Source organism: Perissodus microlepis, chromosome 15, assembly GCF_051167445.1.
Source record: "Perissodus microlepis isolate ML-2025 ecotype Zambia chromosome 15, ASM5116744v1, whole genome shotgun sequence".
NCBI lineage: Eukaryota > Metazoa > Chordata > Actinopteri > Cichliformes > Cichlidae > Perissodus > Perissodus microlepis.
The window spans coordinates 20,547,233-20,573,526 of NC_140475.1; the positions used below are offsets into that span (position 1 = coordinate 20,547,233).

At 43.4% G+C, this 26,294-nt stretch overlaps 1 protein-coding gene across 1 annotated transcript; it reads left to right on the forward strand.

The window, feature by feature from the left end:
• The first annotated feature begins 3,182 nt into the window (after positions 1-3,182).
• Positions 3,183-26,294, forward strand: cad (carbamoyl-phosphate synthetase 2, aspartate transcarbamylase, and dihydroorotase). The gene is made up of 45 exons (XM_084953176.1): positions 3,183-3,340; positions 3,435-3,610; positions 4,742-4,881; positions 5,057-5,186; positions 5,321-5,463; positions 5,782-5,923; positions 6,021-6,192; positions 7,535-7,720; positions 7,848-7,957; positions 8,169-8,311; positions 8,450-8,581; positions 9,562-9,795; positions 9,887-10,108; positions 10,201-10,389; positions 10,920-11,044; positions 11,663-11,796; positions 12,130-12,242; positions 12,832-12,996; positions 13,080-13,165; positions 13,332-13,578; positions 13,886-13,984; positions 14,187-14,411; positions 14,609-14,791; positions 14,875-15,093; positions 17,207-17,374; positions 17,481-17,663; positions 18,388-18,492; positions 18,934-19,182; positions 19,294-19,375; positions 19,712-19,878; positions 20,062-20,226; positions 20,313-20,444; positions 20,638-20,839; positions 20,933-21,123; positions 21,251-21,391; positions 21,478-21,567; positions 22,298-22,436; positions 22,805-22,998; positions 23,102-23,176; positions 23,330-23,542; positions 23,727-23,852; positions 23,939-24,094; positions 24,184-24,285; positions 24,835-24,929; positions 25,175-26,294. The coding sequence occupies exons 2-45, from the start codon at positions 3,520-3,522 to the stop codon at positions 25,272-25,274; spliced, it is 6,705 nt and encodes a 2,234-aa protein (XP_084809302.1). The 5' UTR covers positions 3,183-3,340; positions 3,435-3,519; the 3' UTR covers positions 25,275-26,294.

Below are 26,294 nucleotides of genomic sequence, written 5' to 3' on the forward strand. Positions count from 1 at the left end.
GAGGAGGAGGGGCCGCTTGAGGTCTGGCCTGGGGAGACTGCTTCCGAGTCCATGGATTCTTAGGGGCCCCGGCAGCCTGGGGGGCTGCCTGCGTCTTAGGCACTTTGGGAATCCTGAAAGCGGGGACCGGGCGAGACGCTGCCTGCGCGAATGACTGGCGCGGTGCTGCTGGGGTGGCGTGCTGGGCCCTCCTCGGCAGGCAGAGTTTCAGAGCCTCATCATCTCTCCTTTTCTCCTCACATCTCTTCTGCATGGATGTAACAGCCGCACCGAAGAGACCGTGAGGGACGACAGGGGTGTCGAGGAGTTCCTCTTTCTCCTTGGTCGTCAGGTTGGTGAGCCCGAGCCAGCGTGCTCGCTCCTGAAGAACCATGAGGCCCATGGCTCTCCCAGTAGCCTGTATGGCTACCTTGTGGAGGCGGAGGACGTGGTCAGTTATAACGCAGATTTCTTCCCACACTGTGGTATCTGGTTTAGCTGTCATGTCCTCTTCTAGCTCAGCTTGGTAGGCCATTAGCATAGAAGAGGCGTTGTGGGCTCTTACTGACAGAGCCGCTGCCTTGTAGCACTTATCTGTAAGGCTAGACTGGAAGCGGTCTGTTTTGGAGGGGAGAGATGGAGCCGATGAGGACAGAGACGTCTTCGGGTGAAGATGGCTCGCCACCAACGGCTCCACTTGTGGCATCTGGCGGAGGCCGATAGACTCCATCCCCTCACAATCCAGCAGGGAGCTCCCCACGATGGGGTGTTTCTCGCTGTAAGGTTTTGCTTTCCACGTCACCGCTATCTCATCGAGTAGCTCAGGGAAAACAGGCAACACATGCTTCCCCGTCTTTTTTGCCTTCGGCAATTTCTTACCGTCAAAACGAGACTTTACAACCTCTGTTTGTATGGCGGGCCACGGGATGTTGAGCCTAGCGGCTGCTCGCTTGCACATGTCCTGCATGTCGAGATCCAGGGGAGACGGCGGTGTCGGTTTTTCAACCTCGCCGGTAGCCGAGGGCTTTGCAGCCCAGCTGATGCTAGCCAAGGAGGTGGAATCTTCCTCCTCGCCGTCGTCAGACAGCAGGAGCTCCGAGTCAGCCGACTCATCTCCGTCCTCGTTGGCATCTCCTTCCCAGGTGACTCCAGCATCGGGGGAAAACACACGATCTCCGTGTGCCTCCAGCGACGGGAAAGCGGTCGCGATGGGCTGAGGGTCTGCCTCTGCCCAGCTCGGCCCTGGCGTTGCAGCCAAATCATCGGGCATCTCAGTTTCTCCTTGCGCTGCAGCAGCCTCACACAGCAAAGGGTCGCCACCCGACAGGTTAGCCTGGCGAGCTAGCCTGCGGCGGAGTAGTTTGCATGGGAAAGCCGCGCAGTGGATACAATCTTGTGCGGGTGTCAAGGCAGCCTGAGCGTGAGATAAACCCAGGCATGCCGCACACACGGGGTGTGTATCCCAGGCAGAAATCTTCTTGCCGCAAGGACAGAGTTTTGCAACTTCGTTGGCCGTCGTAGCCATGGTTAGCTAGAGGGTTGCGCACGTTAGCGAGACTGACACTGAGTGCGGAGAATATTGCTATTCCTCGCTAACGTGGGGTGAAAAGTGTTGCTACTTTTCTACAGGTATTGCTACCTAATGTGTAAAACCGCTAGCGTCGAAGGGTATTGCTACCTGATGGTGAAGCTAGGGGTAGCTTTATTAGCAAAGTGTTGCTACTTCGCTTTCGGAAAGTATTGCTACTTCCCTGGGTGAAAGTATCGCTACTTGGCACCCGCACTAGCTACAGAACAGTATTGCTACTGCTCGTATGCTAGTGGACAACTGAAAAGCTGGGAACAAAGCGCCCGGCGACCGAGTTGTTCACTCGAATCTGTGGACAGTTTAGCTTTAGCACCCAATAGAACAGTTGTCTACAGGCTTCCGTGAGAAGCGAGAAGAGGTTTTTGAATGACGTCTGACGCTATGTCAGCCTATTATATAGGGAGGCACTGGCCCCTCCTGACATGGGCGTCACCTAGCCAGCCTGTAAGGGCTGGCGTAATGGTATTTGAGCTTCTGATGAGGTCACGCAGGAGGCGTTCCCCATAGTGAGACACGAAACGAATGCTATGAAAGAGAACCACATTTACTCAGGGCCTTCTTGATGTGCTGTTCTTCTGCCTCCCTGGCCACTGTGTCTGTGGGGATGGTGTTCGCTCTGTGTTGTAGCTTCCTGATGACCCCAGTTTGTGCTCCAGTGGATGATGAGAGTCAAACCTTAGATACTGATCCGTATGTGTAGGTTTACGGTACACGTCAGCTTTTAGATGTCCCCCATTACTAATGGAAATCTTACAGTCTAAGAAGGCTAACCTGCCACTTTTCATATCCTCCCTGGTGAATTTGATGTGTCGGTCCACCGAGTTAATGTGATCCATGAAATGTGGTACGTCCTGAGATTTGATTTTCACCCAGGTGTCATCCACATATCTGAACCAATGGCTTGGTGGTGTTTCAGGGTAGGATAGCAAAGCCCTCTTTTCCACTTCTTCCATGTACAAATTAGCAACGATGGGTGAAACTGGGGAGCCCATGGCACACCCATGTTTCTGCCTGTACAACTGACCCTTGTATGTGAAGTAGGTGGAATGAAGACACAGCTCCAAAAGCAAACACACTTGGTCGTTGCTGAGAGTGGTCCTGTTGCTGAGGTTGGTGTCATCCTGTAATCTCTTACGAACTACCTCCAACGCTTCTGTGACTGTTTCAGTCATTATACAAATTTACTGTTTATAAGATTTGGGAAAACCTGCAGTCAGCTGAGACTGAAGAAGTCACTTGGATGAGTGACGACATGTTTCTCCCACAAAACGCTACGTCCAGATGAACAGAATCAACTTTTGGAGATTTACTTTCCTGGATGATTGAGAATGCATCAAGACGTTATTTTAATGTAATTTTCCTAACCTGACATTTAGCTATTTAGCTAAAATTTGCTTTTATATTCCTATGTAAAAGTCTATTTGTACATTTTTTATTTATTTATTTTAACACCAAATATGATAAAAAACGTTTTTCTGTAGACACATCTGGCTTCAGCTGGACTCATGACATCTGTTTTTGAACCATAAAATATTTCCGAATCTCGTTGTAACGCTTGTATTTTATGTTGAAAATCCCTAGCGGAAACGTGAAGCCTCAGTTCGTCAAACTTACCGTCGCGGCCTGCTGCCCGACTTCCACGCTGCTGGCGGCGCGTGTGGAACACATTGGTCTCATCGTCCCGTCCGAACAAACTCTAAACTGTCAACCTAAACATATTTCCTTTGTTTTGCTTCTCCCGGATTGAAATTGGATTCGTTTCAACATTCAAAGGTTTGTTTTTGGCCACCAGATCTAATGTTTATTGGTGTTTTTTGAAGTATTTTGTGACTCAGTCTCATCTACATCTCTTGCTTCCGCGCGGCAGAACGTTCACGTGGAAACTGGGACTCGTCACAAATCCTTCAGTTATCGGTATCTGCAGTTAGCTTCAGCTGTAATCACTACAAAAAATGGCAAATATGGCAACCCTGATTCTGGAGGACGGGACGACGTTCAAAGGCCGCCAATTTGGTGCAAGCATGTCGGTATCCGGAGAAGTTGGTACGTGTTTTATACTGTTTTAATTCACCTCAGACTCTCAGTTTATTATTGTGCATAATCCACCTGTGTATAATATAACTCAGCATGGGTTAAACATTTGCTTTGGTACATTGTGTAATCTGGATGTGTGATGTGGTTTGCCCCTTTGTGCCAAGACGCTCATGGTTCAGAGTTGTAAAGCGCCAAATCCTCCTAACGTTTCCCCCCCAGTGCCAAACTCCATTGAAAAAGAGTGGAATTTAGTGACGCCATCACAGCCATGCGCGTATAGCCCACCTCTACCTTCAGCGCCCACCTGTGTGTATTTTGGCAGACAGATGTGACTAGGAAACTGCTTGCTGTGTCGTAATAAGCATGCCGAATTAAAGATAAGATAATAGTGATTTTGGATCAGGTCAGATTTTGACATTCAGTATGCGTGACTGCAGAGATGAGTCACGCAACGTTAAAATGATAAATAAAAATTTAAGCGTATGCTGGATGGAGGACGTATACCCGGGTGGAATGCGACTGTATTCTAGCCAGGTGTTATAATCCCTTCAAACGTTTATTACAGAAACACAAGTAGGTAGAACACAATAAAATAATCGACTATAGAGATCGAAAAACACATTTCGTTCTCAATAAACAGTCATCATATGTAGACAGTTAAAGATGCCGCATGAGTTCATGTTAATCAAATGGGAAATACTGGTAATTAATGCACTTTCTAGTCTGAGTGATCACTCAGACTACAAGAGACTCCACATTTATCTGTATTTTCCAACAGCAACGACTGAAAATAATTTTAATATCAGTTAATATGGGATGTCTTAATAATGAGACTGTTTATTATGAACTACAAGAAAAAAATTGGATATCGTCTCATGAGATACAACACTTGAGATACAAAGATATAATTGTACTAAATATGAGAGAATCATAATTATGAGATAAAAAGTCATCCAAGTCCTAAACCATAAGAGTTTCATTGTTATTGAAAGTGCATCAGTGTGCATTGAAAAGAAAAGAAGAACTCAGTTTGCTAATATTCTCTGACTCTAAAGAAAAAACCTAATTATTATTAACTGTCTGGCAGATTTAAGAACTTGTAGTTGATATGATGTACTCAAGAATGTTTTGTGTGTTTAGTGTTTCAGACGGGGATGGTGGGATACCCCGAGGCTCTTACTGATCCATCCTACCGCTGCCAGCTGCTGACCCTCACTTACCCTCTGGTTGGCAACTATGGTGTGCCAATGGATGAAGAGGGAGAGTTCGGGCTGAGCAAGGTAAGAGGTTATTTAAACTCCAGGTGAAAATTAATTTGAAAACTTGTTAACATATTTAAAGTGGAAAAGCGAGTTAGGATTTTTCTTCTTTTCTTCTGTGGGACAGTTTTATCTGAATGAAAGAAGTCTTAACTCTGATAAAACACACTGTCTTATCTGTTGTTGTCTTGTTCAGTGGTTTGAGTCATACAAGATCCACGCTGCTGCTTTGATTATTGGAGAACTGTCTGAAAGTCCCAGTCACTGGAGTTCAGCCAAGTCACTGGACCAGTGGCTCAAAGAGCAAGGCATTCCTGGATTACAAGGTCAGAAACCCAGAATAAAAATGGGCATAATTTAATTGGAAAACTGCTCAGCATCTGTAATATATATTAATGCATAAAATAATCAGATGCAAGCTTTTCAATTTAATGCTACAAACTGTTTCCATTTTCTTCAGGTGTTGACACCCGCTGCTTGACCAAAAAGATCAGAGAGAAGGGGACCATGTTGGGGAAGCTGATAGTGGACGGGACTCCTGAGGAAAGTATTCCCTTCGATAATCCCGACAAGAGGAACCTGGTCCGAGAGGTCTCCATGAAGGTAACCCACCAGGAGTTTTGTTACAGTCCCGTCGAAGCTCTGCCAGCTCTCGAGTGCTAATGGAGGGCGTTATTTATGTTACTGATAAACTAGAAACTTGGAGATTTGATCTGTGGATCTAATTTTGTGAAGGTTTTTTTTAAAGCTCTAAAACTTAGGAAAAGTTTAGCGCTCACACTTCAGCTCAAGTAAGAGGTTTTGAACTAAATAAAAAGCTTTTGTCTGTAGTTGTCTCAAAACATATTGTTTAGCAGGTAGCTTGCTGCTTGTTTTGTGCCTGTCAGATATTTAGATGTTTCTCTGTTTGGTTGTCTCCAGGAGCCAAAAGTGTTCAATCATAGCGGCAGCTTTCGTATCACAGTGGTGGACTGTGGCATCAAGTACAACCAGATCCGCTGCCTGGCTCAGAGAGGAGCCCGTGTTACTGTCGTACCCTGGGACCACCCGCTGGACACCGCCGGTCAGGAACACGCGCTATGTCGGGGATTTTTCTTCAGGGGAACTCGTACCACTTTTATCAGTGGTTACATAAATGATTGTTTCTCATCTTTTTCCAGATTTTGATGGTTTGTTCGTCAGTAATGGTCCCGGGGATCCCCAGCTCTGTCAGGCCACCATCAACAACGTGAGGAAGGTGATCTCTGTGGACCAACCAAAGCCAGTTTTTGGCATCTGTCTCGGACACCAGCTGCTCTCTCTGGTCATTGGAGCCAAGACCTACAAGATGAAGTGAGTACCTCAAACTCAACACCTCCGTAACCTGAAAGATGAATTGTTAAACTTTGATTCTTAAGTGATTTTAAACTTTTACCAACGTTTACTATCAAAAAGTAATGGTGCTCCATTATAAGAAAAAATGTATTCAATTATTTTCAGTACTGTAAACATAACACGATTACTAATTTCTTCAATTTAACACACCTCTTTCTCTTTGTAATAAATTCGAAACCCTTCCGCAGGCTTGTTAGCCAGTGCTTGCTCTGGTGTTGTTAGCTGGAGCTGAACTAAACAGCAAGTGATTTAAAAGCACAAGAAAAAAATATCCTTCATGAGCAACAACAAAAAAAGATCCAGAGTGAAATTTTTGTGAAGGTGGATGGTGTGAAAACATTTTATTTAAATTTGTTTAAGTTACCTTTGCTCCATCTTTTTACTCCGGCCCCACAGCTGCACTGTTGTGAGAACAACTGGTCAGAAGCTGAATTTCATGACCTTTGGTGGAAAGGGTGAGCACATGTGAATGAAGAACTCCCTGTATGTTCTAGTGTAGATGTGGACTTGTCTTAAAGTTGTGAAATAGGACGTCTTTATATTTTGCAAGCCTTCTTGGCAGGATCATTGTGTTCCTGTCGCTGACATTCCAGTCATTGCATGACTCAAGCAAGTATTAATATTGCCTTCAAACTGTTTCTAAGATTACGCAACACACATTAAAAGGTGCGTTCAGGCTGGCTAAAGGTTGAGCTGTAAAAAGTTGAGTGAATCTGTAGTGATGCGTTCACTGACGTCTGTCTTTTGCTGAGCCCTCGGGTGACTGAGGGCACCCTCTACTCTCTCTAGATACACAGGTTTTCACGCTCTCACACTTTCTTTGTGAAATGCAGATTTTTGCTGTTCTCAGCAGTCTGGCGTCTCCCTTATGATCACTAGAGGGTTGGATTGAGCGTCGTTGTTATGAAAAAGGCTGAATAAACACGTCTGCCAAATTCTGTAGCCATATCTATTATGGGAGACTTTGCCGATGGCAGCTTTATCAGGCTGAGTCTGAAGGTCGGAGTGGGCAGCATGTGTCCTGCTGGAATCTGGCTGGCATCCCATCAGACAGATTACAGGTTGTTTGTGGAGATTCTTTCTGAAAGACTACAAGTGTCAAACAAGTCGTCCTAAAATGTGCTTTGTCTGTACCTGGATGAACAATCTAAAGGCCAAGTTAATTAAAGCTTCTGCTATAATAATGCCTCATTAGAGGGCACCCTGGTTAAGCTAAATGTATAATTATAGATTTTGTTAACCGTGGGAAATGTCTTTTATCAATCTTTTAATTAGTGTGTTATTTTCTCTTGTTTCTCAGGTATGGTAACCGTGGACACAACCAACCGTGCATCCATAATGGGACAGAGCGCTGCTTCATCACCAGTCAGAATCACGGCTTCGCTGTCGACCCTGACACTTTGCCCAAAGACTGGGACGTGCTCTTCACAAATGCTAACGACCACACCAACGAGGGCATCGTACACAACACAAAGCCTCTGTTCAGGTAACAGTCTGTGAAAGATGGAGTCCAGTGGTGATTCACTCTAGAAGTGACTGGGTCTGGTGGCTTAACTGCCTCTGTACTGGCTGGAAAAAACCCAATTAAATCATTTGTGGTCCCTTTCATCCAGTGTTCAGTTCCACCCAGAGCACATGGCTGGTCCTACAGATCTGGTCGGCCTGTTTGATGTCTTCATTGAAACGGTGAAAGACCATAAAGAGGGCAACACTGGAAAATCTGGTATTTCAATTTAACTTTCATTTTTCATCATCTTAAATGTTGTTGTGCATATTAATTTATTTCTAAATTACTTTTGTATGTACTTTGTAGTTTTCAGTAGTAATTGGTATTTAATAGTAGTAATGTAACTATGCCTGTGAAGAAGAGAAACCCTTGTAAATCTGGCTTGTGTAATGACTAATTAATAGCAATTTGTGTGATGTTTTTCCAGTGAAGCAGCGTCTGATGGACCACCTCACTTTCACTGGTTCCCCAAAGGCTGAAGGGCATGTCAGATCCAAAAAAGTCCTCATCCTAGGCTCAGGTGGACTGTCCATCGGCCAAGCTGGAGAGTTTGATTACTCCGGCTCGCAGGTCTGTGAAACAGGAGCTTTTTGGTCTTATTTTGGGCTGTGTGTAAAGCGGAGGGTTAATTCAGGATTTAAAGAAGAACACTTGAACGCAGTGGACTTTTTTCTGTGCCTCCTGATGTTACTCTGCTCTGTTTTCCAGGCTATTAAGGCTCTGAAGGAAGAGAATATCCAGACTGTGTTGATCAATCCCAACATTGCCACTGTCCAGACCTCCAAAGATCTGGCTGACAAAGTCTACTTTCTGCCGATTACAGCAGAGTACGTCACTCAGGTATGGATTCTCTCTGTTGCAACTCTGTGACTGATGAAAGAAGAGAAACTGTGGACACAGTGAAATTTGTAGGTCAACTGTTTTTTGTTTGTTTGTTTTTTCGGATCAGTCAGTATTGACCCCAGATTGTGTTTGTCTAAAAGACTGAGGGGTCTCACATAATCACAGCCCACCAAAGAACACAGAGCAGTTCTGTACAGGTGTGTTTGTAGCTTTGGTGACTGTTGAAGGTAGTTCAGTCTTCTTTTGTGTCTGTATTGTAGGAATTGGGACAGTGGGTTCTAGGACAACCTTTATTTTTATTTCTTTACTGTGGATAAGATACACTTTTACGTGGTCCATCACTTTGTTTGGTTGAACACTTGAATGCAGCACAAGCATTTAAAAGCAAAGGCAAAACATGAGCTTTGTGTTACAGCCCTTAAATCCGCGGCTCCATGGAACTCATCATGTAAGATAAAGGGTGGTGCTGGTGGACTAAAGAGAGCTCGTTGCTCCACTCTGGTTTTTATATAGATGCAATTTAGTGACAACAGCCAGTAATTAATTAGTAAGAGAGGAAAAATAAGAGTGCGGATTAATAATGATAATGAAAAGAAACAAGTTTGAGGACAAATATTCCCTCAGATTTTTACCTTCTTTGCCCAGGTTTATTTAATGTAGTTTATGTTATTATTTTTATTTATTTTTAAATTTCAGTGTTCATAATACATTTCTGTAAAAATGTGCTGGCTCAAAGATATAAAAATCCCTGCTCAGCTTTCTACCTGCATCCATCATACGGCAGTATAGAGTGGAAACAAAGAGGCTAAAAGGCTAAAACAGTAAAAAATAAAAGATCACTTAAACTGCTTTTAGTTCAGTTGCAGACTTCCAACTGTCTTGGATGGGATGAAATTCCCAGTGTGAAATCCACAGAGCTGTTTGTCTCATTTTCATGTGTTGTGAGTGCTTCGTGTCATTATATCTTGTTGTTACAGGTGATAAAAAATGAGCGCCCAGACGGCGTCCTGCTGACTTTTGGAGGTCAGACTGCTCTGAACTGCGGTGTAGAGCTGACCAAGCTGGGCGTTCTGGAGAAGTATAAAGTGCAGGTTCTGGGAACTCCTGTTTCCTCCATTGAGATGACCGAAGACAGGAAAATCTTTGTGGAGAAAATGGAAGAGATCAATGAGCATGTAGCTCCCAGTGAAGCAGCTCTGTCAGTGGAACAGGTGAGGAGACGTGTTTGCTTATAAATTAATAGCTTCTGGATTGTTTTTTGCCCCAGTGAAGTCTAAATTTATCTGATTAACTCTGCTGTAGGCGGTGGCGGCTGCTGAGCGTCTTGGCTACCCCGTCTTGGTTCGTTCAGCGTTCGCTCTCGGAGGCCTCGGCTCCGGTTTTGCCAACAACAGAGGGGAGCTGACCTCTCTGGTAACGGCAGCATTCGCTCACACCTCTCAGGTACTGGTGGACAAATCCCTGAAAGGCTGGAAGGAGATTGAGTACGAGGTGGTCCGGGACGCCTTTGACAACTGTGTGACTGTGAGTAAAAGGAGACCAGAGAACAAACAGTTTATACTCACTAAAAAAAAACTGAGGGCGATTTAAAGTGACTGTTGTTTCCTCTTGTTTAGGTGTGTAATATGGAGAATATCGACCCACTGGGTATCCACACTGGGGAATCCATTGTAGTGGCTCCCAGTCAGACGCTTAATGACCGCGAGTACAACATGCTGAGAAACACGGCCATTAAAGTCATCAGACATCTCGGCATCGTGGGAGAGTGTAACATCCAGTACGCTCTTAACCCCGAATCTGAACAGGTAAGCATATATGTGAAGACCTGGGTGATGAAAAGCACAAATAGGACTGTGTTCACCTATAAAGTGGATCTGTTTTGCAGTTCCTTATTTTAAAGCCAGTGACATGCTGTAATGAATAGTACAGAAAGTGTAGGTATATTGAAATAAGCATGGGTGGTAACATGACTTTAAGTATATACAGTTTATATGGCTATAGGATGTACAGCGTGTGCAGCTGGATCTGCATATAATGTAACAGCCAGGTATGTCAACGGCTTACATTTACTGTTTTGGCTCCAAAACAAAGTTGTAAAAAGTCTTTGCTATGTAAATTCTAATTCAATAAGTTTTAAAAGAAAATTGTTTTAGGTATCAATGTGACCAAGTTCATTTCATACAAACCAGGAATAGATTTGTATGAATAGGCTTTATGTATCAGAACAGGCCTTTAAACAGGTCTTGTGTGCATGGGGAGCTGGTATTCCTGTTCCTGGTCTAATTCCCGTAATGTCTGTGATTGAATTGTATCTTCTATGTATAATGTGTTGCAGTACTACATCATTGAGGTGAATGCCCGCCTGTCACGGAGCTCTGCTCTGGCCAGTAAAGCGACTGGTTATCCTTTGGCCTACGTAGCAGCTAAACTTGGTCTGGGGATCCCGCTGCCACAGCTCAAGTACGTCTCTCAGTTTAAGAATGGCGGATAATGATCTAACAGGGGCATCGCTGCTTTTAAAGAATGATGACATCCAACAAAGACGTTCCAGTATTCTGCCAAACTGAACATTTTTTAAAAGTGGGGTTTAAAGTATTCAAGCTTAAAATCAATTTTTGTATATTAAACGACCAAAAAGCAATTGTGATGCATAGATGCCTGTAAAGTAAGGCAGCACAGACTCGCTGCCTTCACTGCATGTGGACCTGTTGTGCTTACCCTGAATAGTCACCCCCACAGTGTCACACAGACCCAGGAAACATGTAGCTAGTCAATCATTACACTTAAAGACATCTGATCATTGAAATTCAATCATTTTTTTTAGTATAAACGTGTTCACAATTTTTCATCAGCAAAGAAATTTGGAAATGTTGGTGACAAGATGATATTCATCACCTGCACAGCTGGCAGTTTGGTTAATTTGAAGTTATTGTTTTGACAAAACTGCTTTGAGCAGTGGCAGCATAAGCATTGTAGTTTTTTTTATTTTTTGGCATAAATGTCTTAACTGTAAAGCACCTTTAAATTAAGTGATTCGCCCATGAAAAATATTTGCACTGCGTCTGTATTTTTGTCCAGAAACTCAGTGACAAACTCGACGACGGCAAACTTTGAGCCGAGTTTGGATTACTGTGTGGTGAAGGTGCCTCGCTGGGATCTCAGCAAGTTCCTCAGGGTTTCCACCAAGATAGGCAGCTCCATGAAGAGTGTTGGTAAGAGGCAAAAGCGAGCTTGGAACAAAAATATGTTGTAACAAATTGTAAATAGGTAGTAGATTTAGTACTTAGTTTGGTCTCAGTAAAGCTAACAATAAATTCAGATGGTCATTTTTTGCACCTACTATGTTTTTTTATTCTTATTTATTTATTTTTTCTGCACTGCTATCACAGCAGATTTCTCCATGAGGGCATTAAAGTCTTGCTCTACTGCTTTATTTCACAGAGTTTGATTATAAAGTTAACCTTTACCAGTGCGGGCAGAGAAGCCAGTAAGTCAGGTGCTTATTATGGATATTATGCTCAGTGCTTGAACCTTTTCCTCGACAGGGGAGGTGATGGCTATTGGTCGTAGCTTTGAGGAGGCCTTCCAGAAAGCTCTGAGGATGGTGGATGAGAACTGTGTTGGCTTTGACCACACCATCAAGCCTGTCTCTGAAAAGGTAACCTCCCATAGCTGAAGTCCAGGTTAAATGGTTGTACTGGTTAAAAAATGCCTTGCCTGCTCGACCTGTTCACTGCAGTGTCAGCAAATACTTTATCCCAAGTTGAAAGATTTTTAACCATTTTCAGCCAACCATGCAATGATTTGCTTCATATTTGGTCAGAACACAACATTAGTGCTTTTGCTATGCAATGCCATCGGCTTTTAAGGATGAGTGATGGTGCAGCACATTAAAGCATGTTGATCTGTTTTACTACACCTCTATTAGGATGGTGACCCTATAAATGATTGTGATAAGGACGTTTTAAAAGGTCAAAACTGTATTGTTCTGTCTTAACGGGACTAGTAGATGGTGCCAGATCTCCCCTGAGCTGTCTACTACTGTAGAGCTTCCTGCTTCTGGGTTTTTTGAGGAATGCTTCATTGCATGCTGTTAATCATGTTCTGCTACTATGTGTGTGGCTGATTTATTTTTATTTATTTATTTATTTTGAGAAAATAAGCCCAAATGTCTGAGCTGATGCTCATGGCTGGCAAATAAGCACATCACTTCACAGTTAGTATGTTGTGCTCCCTCTGCTTACCAGGAGTTGCAGACTCCCACAGATAAGCGTATCTTTGTGCTGGCGGCAGCATTCAAAGCTGGCTACACTGTGGAAAAGCTGTATGAGCTGACCAAAATCGACCGCTGGTTCCTGCACAAGATGAAGAACATCGCCGACCACGAGCTGCTGCTGGAGACCTACAATCAGGTAAGGCCGATAAGACATAACATGAAAAAACTAAGAGCTGTTCAAAATGGATTAAGATGCTGGATTAATTTCCTTCCGTCCAGGACGAGAGCTCCATGCCTCCAGAGGTGATGCTTAAGGCCAAGCAGCTGGGCTTCTCAGACAAGCAGATAGCACTGGCTGTACAGAGGTGGGTAGGAAAGGAAATAATCACTGTCTTATTTTAACTTAATGGTAACTTTCTCTGTGATTAGGGTATTATCAGCATGAAATGTTATTTTAGATAAAGTGCTATTAAAGAATCCAAACTTCCTTGGTTTGTCCTCTATCACTAAATCCACGTTTCCCTCTAACAGCACAGAGCTGGCTGTCAGAAAGCTGCGTCACGATTGGTCCATCCTGCCAGTGGTGAAGCAGATTGACACAGTGGCGGCTGAATGGCCGGCTTACACAAACTACCTGTACCTGACCTACCACGGCACAGAGGACGACCTGAGCTTCAACGATCAGCACGTCATGGTGATCGGCTCGGGCGTGTACCGCATCGGCAGCAGCGTGGAGTTTGATTGGTGCGCTGTTGGGTGCATCACCGAGCTCAGGAAGGTAAGGCCTACGTGAGACTTTAATACCGGATGCTCTCTTTATGACTGAGTTAGTCTTTTACCTCACTGAAATTGAATCCAGGGAGCAGGAAGAACCGCCTCCATGTTCAGTTCATCTCTTTATTTCCTTTACTAAACTTTTTTTTTTTTTTTTTTTTAGCTTGAGAGGATTAATTTACTTATTTATGAAAAAACATACAAATTTAGATCTTTTTTTTTGTCATTTATTGTGTTGATTATTACACGTATTATTACACCCCAGAGCCAGTAATCCAAATGTTACGAAATAAGCATCAAACCATTTGCAGATGGGCTATAAGACCATCATGGTGAACTACAACCCTGAGACAGTCAGCACAGACTACGACATGTGTGACCGCCTCTACTTCGATGAGATCTCCTTTGAGGTAAGTTTTAGCTGATACGGGAAAGTGTGATTGTGGTGAATGTGACTTGATTCAAGTCTCACATTTTGGGTGAAAGTAGCCTCTGGGCTCTTTGTTGCAAGTCATCCCCTCAAACTTTCTAACACTGTTATTAATTTCCTTGTACACGTATTAATCTGCAGTGTTTCGTGGTTAGAGATGTGTATTTCTATGCATCTTTCAGGTGGTGATGGACATCTATGAAAGGGAAAACCCAGAGGGAGTGATCCTGTCTATGGGAGGCCAGCTTCCCAACAACATTGCCATGTCGTTGCACCGCCAGCAGTGCCACATCTTGGGGACTTCGCCCGAGTTCATCGACAGCGCTGAGAACCGGTTCAAGTTCTCCCGAATGCTGGACACCATCGGCATCAGCCAGCCGCAGTGGAAGGAGCTCTCAGACACTGAGGTACAGCAGACTGACGATGAGCTCGTTTTATGTCACCGATGTCTCGGTCTGTAAAGTTAAAGATGTTTAGCCCTCAAATGTTGCCTTAATATGCTAGTAAATTATATTTACTGTTATTTACTATCGTACATATAACACTAAGAAAAATAGTTGCAAAGCCAGCGTTCGATGACGTTTACGTTTCTTCTTTGCTCTAGTCTGCTGTGAAGTTTTGCGAGACGGTCGGTTATCCCTGCCTCGTTCGCCCCTCGTATGTTCTGAGCGGAGCGGCCATGAACGTCGCCTACAGTGACAGCGACCTCGAGAAATACCTGAGTAACGCTGTAGCAGTGTCCAAGGAACACCCTGTGGTCATCTCTAAATTCATTCAGGAGGCTAAGGTAGTTAAAGACCCGATAATTACAGCAGAATTATTGATTATTATCAAGTTGAGTTGAGGCTGTACTGTTTATAAATTTCGCAGGAGATAGACGTGGACGCTGTCGCATGTGACGGTGTAGTGATGGGCATTGCGATTTCTGAACACGTGGAGAACGCTGGAGTTCACTCTGGTGACGCCACCTTGGTGACACCGCCTCAGGACCTCAATCAGAAAACCATAGAGAGGATCATGCAGATCGTTCACGCCATCGGTCAGGAGCTGCAAGTCACCGGGCCATTTAACCTGCAGTTAATTGCAAAGGTAAGAAGTACATGGAAATACTGTTAAATGCTGTTACTGAGGACGTGAATTTAAATTGTTACTCAATGCTGATACTTTATGTAGCTTTCTTACAGTATTTTCCAGATTCAGGTAATAAACAGAGTCAGATTTAGGGAGACTAGTCTTCTTCTTCTTCTGGCATTTAAGGCTGAACGGGGAGTTGTGGTATAAAAACGTATAGTTTTATAAAGTCGGCACAGTTGCTCAAATTAGCCAAGCATGATCAACCTTTTTAATCCCCAACCTGCTGTCAAAAATGTCCACCTATTAAAAAAAACACATATCTCTCTTCAGAACTATGACGCCTAAATAAAAAAAACCTTAGTTTATATGGTGAAAAATTATTTGAGAGAATCTTGAAGAGCTGCTGCTCCTCCACATCAAAAGGAGCCAGTTGAGGTGGTTCAGGCAACTGACAAGGATGCCCCCTGGATACCTCCTGGGCGAGGTTTTCCGGGCAGACCCAGGACACGCTGGGGAGATTATATCTCTCGGCTGGCCTGGGAACGCCTTGGTGTTCCCCCGGATAAGCTGGAGGAGGTGGCTGGGGAGAGAGAGGTCTGGGCTTCTCTGCTTGGGCTGCTACCCCCGTGACCCGGCTCCGGATAAAGTGGAAGAAAATGGATGAATGAATCTTGAAAATGAACAAGTCTTCCAGTACAGAGTAAAATGTGAGAGTGAAAATAGTGCGTGTACTTAATAAAAACATATAAATGTTTGGGGGTTATTTTCTGGTGTAACAGAAATATACAAGTGCTACATGGATTTTTTTTTTTCAGGTGACCTCATTGTTGTACTCCTGAAGCTTTTAAAAGGCTGCTGGGGTCATTTAAAAAAAAAAAAAAAAACCCAAAAAACTATGCGTTAGAACAGCGGTCTCCAACCTTTTTTGCGCCACGGACCGGTTTATGCCCAACAATATTTTCACGGACCGGCCTTTAAGGTGTCGCAGGTAAATACAACAAAATAAAACTAGTACCGGTACCGAAAAAAAGATTTATTCATAACACACGTGAAAAGACCCAGGAAAACAGAGTTAACGATAAAAATGATAACAAAATAACGCTGAAAACTGATAAAAACCCTGAAAACTATATATTTCACACCTGAGCCTGTTACGGCCCTTGCAGGGCCTCCTCCTGAAGGTGCCTGTGTGGGCGTGTCCCACCACCTCTCCTGCCTGAGGTGCCACCTTTCCTTTTTACACAGCTGACTCACGTCAGTAATCAAGGAGATTTAAGCCCAGGGAAAGGTGAGCTCTGGGCCAGAGTGCGGTTACAGCTAGTGAGCTGTGTGTTTGTAGCTAGTGAGCTGTGTGTTTGTAGCTAGTGAGCTGTGTGTTTGTGGTGTTTGCAGCTAGTGAGCTGTGTGTGTGTTTGTGGTGTTTGCAGCTAGTGAGCTGCTCTTTCTTTTTGGCTTACGTTTTACTTTATTGACCAACGGCTGAGTTTCGTTTGTTTTCTTAAATGGTGATAGCAGCTTGTCCGTCTCTTTTAGTTGAGTTTGAAAGGGAACTTTAATAAAACTCTTTGATTTAACCCTTTTGCCTCCTTGACTCCTTTTTCTGACCCGGTCACTTTTTGTTACTTCCCCCTCACTGCCTAGACCCCTCAGGGGAACGTATCAACTCGGTATCAAATGACTCACGTACTGGTCCGAGGCCCGGGGGTTGGGGACCGCTGCGTTAGAGCGAGTACCAAGGATACCAGGAAAGCAAAGATTAATGCAGTGTTAGTTTTTGAGAGAAGCTGAGCTTGGTGTCAGTCTTTCATATAAGGGTTATGTCATCTTCATGCAGAGCAAGCAAACTAACAAGTTACCTCCATGAAAAATAAAAGTAAATGTGATGCTTTTGCTGTAGATTTGGGAAAACAAGCTACAGGTATGTTTCTTCCCGTTTACAGCCACCACAGATGGCATTGTTTGTCCGTTACTTCAAGGTGTTTACATTGTAAAGTACAGACCCTGAAAGTCCTCATTAAGTTATGAAAATTAAGCTGTGTCAATAATGCAAAGGACAGTTATGTCTTTTATCAACACTGGTCAGAGCATTCATTCATCGCTGGTTTTTTTTTTTTTTTTTTTTTCTCAGGATGACCAGCTCAAAGTGATCGAGTGCAACGTCCGAGTTTCTCGCTCCTTCCCCTTTGTGTCCAAGACGCTGGGAGTGGACTTGGTGGCTCTGGCTACCCAGTACATTATGGGGGAGGACGTGGAGCCAGTGGGCCTGATGAAAGGGAAAGGGATTGTGGGAGTCAAGGTAAGTAGTTTGAAAGCAATCATAAATATTTCCCTTCATGTTAAATCACTTTTGTCTTCTCATCTGACTGAGCATCACGGATTGCTTTCAACCAAATGTCCTCCAGGTCCCTCAGTTTTCTTTCTCTCGGCTGGCCGGAGCTGATGTGGTGCTCGGGGTGGAGATGACCAGCACTGGAGAAGTAGCTTGTTTTGGGGAGAACCGGTACGAGGCTTACCTCAAAGCCATGCTCTCCACAGGCTTCAAGATCCCCAAGAAGAACATCCTGCTCTCCATCGGCAGCTATAAGGTACTTAAAGGTTTCAACTGACAAAAACACAACAGATAGGGATCCAGATGTGAACAGTGAGTTCAGCTCACAAGTGATGCAGCTGGTAGTACGAATGATGCATTTTAGTGGCACATTAAAGATGCAGATGTTTTTGTGGCTGATCAGTCACATGGGAATAAACAACAGATTTTATGCATCTGCTACATGAAGGTGCTCTTCTAACGAGAAAAGCAACAAACCTTGATTATTTGTTTTTGCAGCAGCTGTTGATGATTCCACCAACAGCTGATAACTGTAAATATTATCACCACGAGACCAGATGTAGTTAAACTCGATCAAAACCATCTCAGCAACACAAATGGAATAAAAATCATCGAACCACATTTTTTTCTGCCGTGTTGAAATATTATGATCTGTTTGCCTGAATATCGAAAATATAAAAACTATATTAAGGGGCGACCGTGGTTCAGGGAAGTCTAAAGATATGAATGCTGGGTTAAAAAAACAGCAAATGGAACTGTATGAAAAGGCCATCGATGTCAGATAAGATGAGCTGAAATTGAAACTGTCTGTCTACCACAATAGATTTAAGAAGTTTAAAAGTGATCTGATTTTAAGGAGCATCTGCAGAGTGTTCCGGTTGTGTGAAGCATAGTAAACGAAATAGATTTTTCCAGCTTTCAGCACTGATGTTATGATTTTATTGTTTATCCAAACTATTTGCATTGACTTGTGTTTGTAGAACAAGAGTGAGCTGCTGCCCACCGTGCAGGCCCTGGAGTCTTTGGGATATGACCTGTATGCCAGCATGGGCACGGCTGACTTCTACACAGAGCATGGAGTCAAGGTAATTCTTTTAACACAGGCTTCGTTTTTTGGAGTAACAAACTTTATTTAAATCAAAATCGATTTATTTTGCAGTGGCACATCTGTGAGTGACTCATGAATACGGTTGTGTTTATGTGTATTTGTTTTTAAATGCTTTAATCCTGGTAACCCTTTACATCTTTATCATTCCTCTTGAATTGCACATTAAACCAAAGATTCCAGATGAGCAGCACTTATCCATGGATACAATGTAACTGTAAAAAATGTTTTATTTTGCTAGAGCTTTTGAAAAACAGCAGAAATTTATTTAGAAATGTCATTGTTCATAATTGTGGCATTCACTTAAGTACTTTAATAACACTATATTTTAAGTATTAATCTATGACAGGATGAAATCAGGATAGAAACTTTAAGACTCTTTAAGATATTGTCTTTAAGTTTGTTTTGTCTCCTTGTACAGGTGACTGCAATCGATTGGCCGTTTGAGGAGTACGACAGCGATGAATGTGCCACCAAAGAGAAGCAGCGCAGCATCATGAACTACCTGGAGGAGAACCACTTCGACCTTGTCATTAACCTCTCCATGAGGAACAGCGGAGGTCGAAGGCTCTCCTCCTTTGTCACCAAAGGCTACAGGACCAGGCGTATGGCTATCGACTACTCTGTCCCGCTCATCATCGATATCAAGTGCACCAAGCTCTTTGTTCAGGTACGCGATCTGTTTTTTGGGGGAGGAATTGTTTGTTTTATGTTTTGTTAGGATTTTTTGTGTGATATGTTTCTATGGGAACATGATTAATAAAGGGTGACTCGTTTGCAGGCTCTTCGTCAGATTGGAAGGACTCCACCAGTGAAAACTCATATTGACAGCATGGCATCCCAGACACTCGTCCGTCTGCCCGGTGAGTGGTCGTAAACGGCAACAACAACACTAATGTCATCTTTGATGTTTGTTTCTGAAACAGGAATTCTTGAGTCTTTAAAGCAAAGTTGTTCAAAAACTGAGGTTCTTTAAACAGTAAATACTTCATCCTACTAAAAGCTTTACTAATTACTTGCACTAATAGTACAGATTTTCATTTAAAAAAAAAAAAAAAAAAAAAAAAATTCAGATGGACAGGTTTTTTTTTTTTTTCTTTTTCTTTCAGTTTTTTTTCTAAATATTTGAACTCAAGCTATGTAGACAAACTAGTACAAAGATACCGGGTGAAGTATTTTGGTTTTTGATTGAATCGCAGGTCTGATCGATGTCCACGTTCACCTACGGGAGCCTGGCGCCACCCATAAGGAGGACTTCTCCTCAGGCACAGCAGCTGCTCTGGCAGGAGGAGTGACCCTGGTGTGTGCGATGCCCAACACTTCCCCCGCCATCATTGATGCTAATAATCTGGCTCTGGTGCAGAAGGTAAACCCACGTTTTTAAATTGTATTAGTTTTTTAATCTGTTGGCTGATCCTGTTTGTTAATGCAGAAATGTTACGATTTTTGTTGGCAGTGACCAGAATGGACAAGATTAGAAATGAGTACTTCAGTATTCAGTAAAATTTGAAGCGATATGACATTGACTCCTGTTATATTGTGTCACCAGTTAGCCAAAGCAGGCAGCCGCTGCGACTACGCCCTGTATGTGGGCGCTGCCACGGACAACGCTGCTGTCCTGCCGCCCATCGCCAGCCAGACTGCCGGTCTGAAGATGTACCTTAATGACACATACTCCACCCTCAAGATGGACAACGTCTCCCTGTGGATGGAGGTAGGCTGAATCAATGGCTGGATTTTAAGTGTTGCTGGAAGGCCATTAGAGATGCTTCAGCCCTAACCATGTGGATCTGTTTAAAGCACTTTGAGAAATGGCCCAAGCAGATGCCCATCGTGGCTCACGCAGAGAAGCAGACGGTGGCGGCGATCCTCATGGTGGCCCAGCTGTACCAGCGGCCAGTCCACATCTGCCACGTGGCCAAGAAAGAGGAGGTAAAGAGCTGTTTCTTATTGTTGTTAATTTTATGCAACTTTTACTTTATTTTAAACTATTTTAGTGGATTGTTGAGGTATTTTACTTTTAATTAGTCTGTTTTATTATCGATTGCTTCGGCTGTTAAAGTGCATCTTATCTTAATTTTTTTGATTCTTTCCTACAGTTTTAATACTTTTTAATGGTTTTCAGATCCTGATAATCCGAGCTGCAAAGCAGAAGGGCATCCAGGTCACATGCGAGGTCGCCCCTCACCACCTCTTCCTGTGCGAGGATAATGTGGCGCAGATCGGCGACGGTCGAGCGCAGGTTCGACCCATGCTGGGAACACGCGAGGACATGGAGACACTCTGGGAAAATCTGGACATTATCGACTGCTTTGCTACAGACCACGGTCAGAGAGCATTCATTTTCTGTCACCAATCATGCAGACCGACTTGTCTTCGACCTTCCTGAACTGTACGGTTTTTGTGTTTTGTTTTGCTAGCTCCTCACTCTGTAGACGAGAAGAACAGTGAGCGTCCTCCTCCTGGTTACCCCGGTCTGGAAACGATGCTGCCTCTGCTGCTCACCGCCGTCAGTGATGGACGTCTGACTCTGGATGATATTACCAGACGTCTTTATGACAATCCACGCAGGATCTTCAACCTGCCCGTTCAGGAAAACACCTACGTGGAGGTACACAGACAAACACAATTAAAGGGAATTCATTTTAAGGAGACATTATTTTTATGCAGTAATTAGCAGCCTATCCGTACTCTGATGAAATATGTTCCTAATTATTTATCAATTACGTGTCTTTCAGGTGGACCTGGAGCAGGAGTGGGTTATTCCTCAAGCCATGCAGTTCACTAAGTCTAAGTGGACTCCTTTCGAAGGTATGAAGGTGAAAGGTAAAGTCCGCCGCGTGGTCCTGCGAGGAGAGGTGGCCTACATCGACGGCCAGGTCAGCATTCGTGCATTTTGCTTTTGAACAAGAAAACAAAGAGAATAAATGTAGTTGATCTAAAGTACGTGTCCTGTCTCCTTCAGGTGCTCGTGCCTCCAGGTTACGGTGAGGATGTGAAGACTTGGCCCACTTCTTCCACCCATCCTCCAGAACCTGTCAAAGAAACTCCAATGGTAATAAAAGTGAATGCGGTAATAATGCAGCTGCCTTTCATGCTTTCTGTTGTAAGATAAAGACTCTACAATAATATTACATCACATTGGTGTTTTGGCCACCGCCGTGATTATTTTTGGAGCCAAAATTGACCAGATTTAACAAGAGAGTGAAGTTATCTGCCAACACTAACACACTTCTTTAGCAGCCATAGCCATGAAGAACGTGCACACAGCAGCAGATATCGGCTAGTTGATGCTAAGTAAACGTAACTGAAAGAAAACAATAGAATTTCATTCAACAAATTGAATAAAAGAACTTATTAGATGTAATTAGTTTAAAATGCTGTAAAAGACACAGCAAGAAAAATCGAGAGGTTCAGATCAGTGATTAAAGTTGGTGTTTCTTCCATGCCTGAAATGTCTGGTAGGAGGCAAACAGCAGGTATCAACTTGTTCCTTTTGAAATGTGGAGGAAAAGCAGCTCCTCACTTTATTCCTAAGAAAGAGGTCTTAGACGCCACCGTTTGGAGGAAGCTCTTTTCCGGTGCTTATATCCCCGGTCTTCTTTCTTATGAGCGTAGATGACATCTAAAAAGTTCACAGAATTTGGTGAACGTACAGCTAACAGAGTTTAATTACAAACAAAAACATTTAAAGCCTGTACTTAGAACTGTTTTGAGTGTTTCTTGAACTCCTCTATGTGGGGATTACTTCATGTGTTTCGTGTACTTTAATTCTGCTCCATCAGACTCCTGAGCGTCGGCGTCCAACTCCACCCCGCGATGGAGTGCGGACTCGAGCTGCGAGCCCACGACGCATTGGTGGAGAAAGCCGCTACCTGCTGCCGCCCCGCATCCACCATGCCTCTGATCCCGGCCTGCCACCAGGTATTACAGCTCCCAGAATGCTTTGGAACAGCAGTTTTTTGTTTTACCTCGAGGGTTTCTCCCAATGTTTCTATCAGAGTTTCTACCAGTGTATTATCAGCCTGCCTGGCCTTAACAGGGGATTTTTAAAGCCTTCTTTAGGCAAAAGGTATCAATAAGTTAAAAAGGGGGGTTAAAAAATGAAGCAGATGTTATCTTATCATTTCACATGTTCAGCTGGTATGTCCATTAATCAAGTATGTCAAAACTGTTCATTGCCGTATAAAGACAAGGTTAATTAAAGTTGTTTGATGTTCTCCTGCTGATTCTCAGTGAAACACCTTTGCTGTGTTCCAGTCATTGATACACTGCGACTCTTATCCCCACAGAGATGGTCATGCTCCCACCAGCCGCTGCTGTTGACGGGTACAGCCATCCTCCCCCACTGTCCAGGCTGCTGTCCCCACAGTCTGGGTCAGGACAGGTGCCTCCTGGTCAGGTGTCACACCTGCAGATGTCTCCTCTGCTTCACCCACTGGTGGGACAGCACATCTTGTCTGTCAGACAGTTCAGCAAGGAGCAGGTACGCCAAAGAAGTTAACACACACTCTGGGAATGCTGACAGGTTTAAAACAAGATCTCGGGTCTGAACAAAAGCTTATTTTTGTGTCTTTCGTTTGTTTCAGATCTCACACCTGTTCAATGTTGCTCACACGTTGCGTTTGATGGTTCAGAAGGAACGAAGCCTGGAAATACTCAAGGTATCTCCTAAATGTGCCTCATGTTACTGCACTATTCACTAATTTCAGTTATGTGCTGTTACAATGGTGGATGTTCGTATCAAACATGACCAAAGTTATAGAATGATGAGGTACCTTAAAGTAATCCCTCATTCCTCATGCCTTCCTGTTCAGGGTAAAGTAATGGCCTCCATATTCTATGAGGTCAGCACTCGCACCAGCAGTTCCTTCGCAGCGGCCATGCAGCGTTTGGGCGGCTCCGTCGTCCATTCCAGCGAGGCCACTTCCTCCTCGCTGAAGGGAGAATCGCTGGCGGACTCTGTCCAGATCATGAGTGGCTACGCTGACGTCCTCGTGCTGCGTCACCCAACACCTGGAGCTGTAGAGGTGGATTTTAGATGGATACTTTTTTTTTATTAAAAGTTTTCTTTACATAACAGAAAATAAACACTAATTGGTCATAAAAGTAACTGCAGCAGCACCCTGTTGTGTTTTTTGATGCTTTTGATGCTTGTTTAGTTTGAAGATGAGTTTTTAATATCTTATGCACGTGACTCCTCCTTCTCCTCAGAGCGCGTCCCGTCAGTGCCGTAAGCCGCTGATCAATGCTGGCGACGGTGTCGGGGAGCATCCCACTCAGGCCCTGTTGGACGTCTTCACCATCAGAGAGGAGCTGGGAACGGTCAACGGCATGACGGTGAGCGACATGATTCCTTTTTAATTTAATCTTCAGCCAGAATAAAACTTTACATGAAAACATGTTAAAACTGTGGCGTCTGTCAGATAACGATGGTTGGAGATCTGAAACATGGCCGAACGGTTCATTCCCTCGCCAAACTGCTGACCCAGTACCGCATCACTCTGCGTTACGTGGCTCCCAAAAACCTCCACATGCCAGCAGAGATCGTCAGCTACGTGGCCTCAAAGGGCATCAAACAGGTGAGGACTAAACATGGTTACACAGCAAAGAGGAGTTTTCACAAATATGTACTAAAAACTGCTAATTTAAAAAAAATGTTTGTTTGCAGGAGGAGTTTGACAGCATCGAGGAGGCTCTGCCTGACACCGACGTCCTCTACATGACGAGGATCCAGAAGGAGAGGTTTGCATCTGAGGAGGAGTACAAAGCCGTAAGTTTCATTTCACTGACGGGTTTTATTTTGTGACACAAATACTTACATATACTCACAGCGCATCTGTAGTTAGGCCTGGTGCTTCCTGCCTCATGCTGGCCCGGTAATCGTTTTTGATATCGTTCAGTTGGTCTCATGGTGACATTTTCCCTAATCCACTATTCTGGACTGCAAACTCCACTGACTCCATCTGGTGAAGCTGGAGTTTGTCTGCATTTGGAGTTCATCTTTAGTGGAAAGCAGCTGATTTGTTCAGTTATTCGTCACAAAGTTCTTTCCAAATGAAATATTTCTAGAGGCAAAACTATTAAATAGAATTGTCTTAAGAAAACAAGAAGATATGCGAGAAAGAAGGCGTTCCCTCACCCTCTACAGATGTAAGCGTGCGGGGAAATATGGAAGTGGAACCCTTTAGCTAAGCATTCATAGGTGCAGACATAACCAATCAGCTCAGGTCTCATGTGAATGGATGATCCCGGAGTATTTGCAGTAAAATAAGATTAGAGTATTTTTGATCTGTAACTGTGACTCTGTTGTTTCTCTCAGTGTTTTGGTCAGTTCGTCCTCACTCCTCACATCATGACTGGAGCCAAACAGAAGATGGTGGTGATGCACCCGCTGCCCAGAGTCAATGAAATCAGGTGAGACGCGCTCAGTCAAATGTCTGACAACAATATCAGTTCCAGCTGTGTTGTTTAAATGTTGCTTGAGCCCTTAAATGGGCTGCAAAAATGTAACGTTTTGTGTACAATGTCTAATTTCAGTACGATTTCTTTTAACTAACTTAAATTTGAACTGAATTTTATTTTAACCCACCTTACATTATTTGCTATTGTGTTGATTAAGTGGACTAATGATCTGTTTCTCTTTGTTATTTCTCTCTCAGTGTGGAGGTGGACACAGACCCGAGGGCGGCATATTTCCGTCAGGCGGAGAATGGCATGTACATCCGAATGGCCCTGCTGGCCACCGTACTGGGCCGATAACTCAGTGTGCTGCTTCTTTGTCCTACAAACTGTCAGAGAAACAAAAATGTATCTTTTCTGAAATCTATACATTTCTCATTTCCTGCCCCCGAGGGGTGCAAGTAGGTTTAAATACTAGATTTAATACGGAGTTAAAGTTTATAACATGCTGCTGTAACACAGAACTTTTCTTTCTCCAGTCACACAAATGTTTACTTGTTTTATTAACATATAGAACCAGAACCTGTCTTGTTTGAAATGGTTAAGAGATGATCAGTGTTTGTGCATCGATGAGCCAAATCGAGGAGCAAAGGGAAGAAATAGGAAGTGGTTGTTACTATCGATGTCTTTTTTACACATATATATATAATTTGCAGCTGCTGCATCTGATTAATGATGTTTAAAGGGACCAATGAGGATGTCAAAGGGGATAAATCCTGAATGCATTTTTACGTTTAGACCAATTTACTGGACCAGCTTCATCAGATGTTTGTTTGGGTTGGCACAGTGCTCTGAAAACCAGCAATGGTGGTTTACGCCTCGAGGTTTTTCAAAAGAAAATTTCTAACAAAATACAGAGAAAAAAATATTTTTACTACACCAAACAATCCGATTGAGATTTTTTTTTTTTTTAAATGAGCAAAAGCAAAACTAAGTGTCTCTAATATATTTCTAGGTTACCGGAAAACTTTCATCATTCCAGCTCTACATGAGTATAATGGTACGATACGACTTACTGCACATGTTTGTATCATGATTTCAGTCTGTTTCAGAGTCGTGACATCCTTGGTTGTATGAAATGGTTGTTTCCTGTTCCCCCTTTTTTTTTTTTTTCTTCAAATGTGTTGCATTAACTGCAAGTGGAAACGCACAAATATCCTCAGAGCACAGTCTTTGATGATTTTGGAGTAATCTCCGTAACTGTCAGTAATTTCTTACACTGTTGACGTAAACTTTTTTTTTTTTTTTTTTTTTTTTAAAATCAAAATCCAAACGGATGTTTGTAAAGTGTCATGTGGAGAAATAAATAATGAAAAAGGA

Coding starts and splice junctions, on each gene's coding strand:
- cad (XM_084953176.1), top strand. CDS start 3,520: ATGGCAAATATGGCAACCCTGATTCTGGAGGACGGGACGACGTTCAAA. Junction 11,797..12,129: donor CAGCTCCATGAAGAGTGTTG/GTAAGAGGCAAA, acceptor TTTCCTCGACAG/GGGAGGTGATGGCTATTGGT. Junction 20,840..20,932: donor CTGCTTTGCTACAGACCACG/GTCAGAGAGCAT, acceptor TTGTTTTGCTAG/CTCCTCACTCTGTAGACGAG.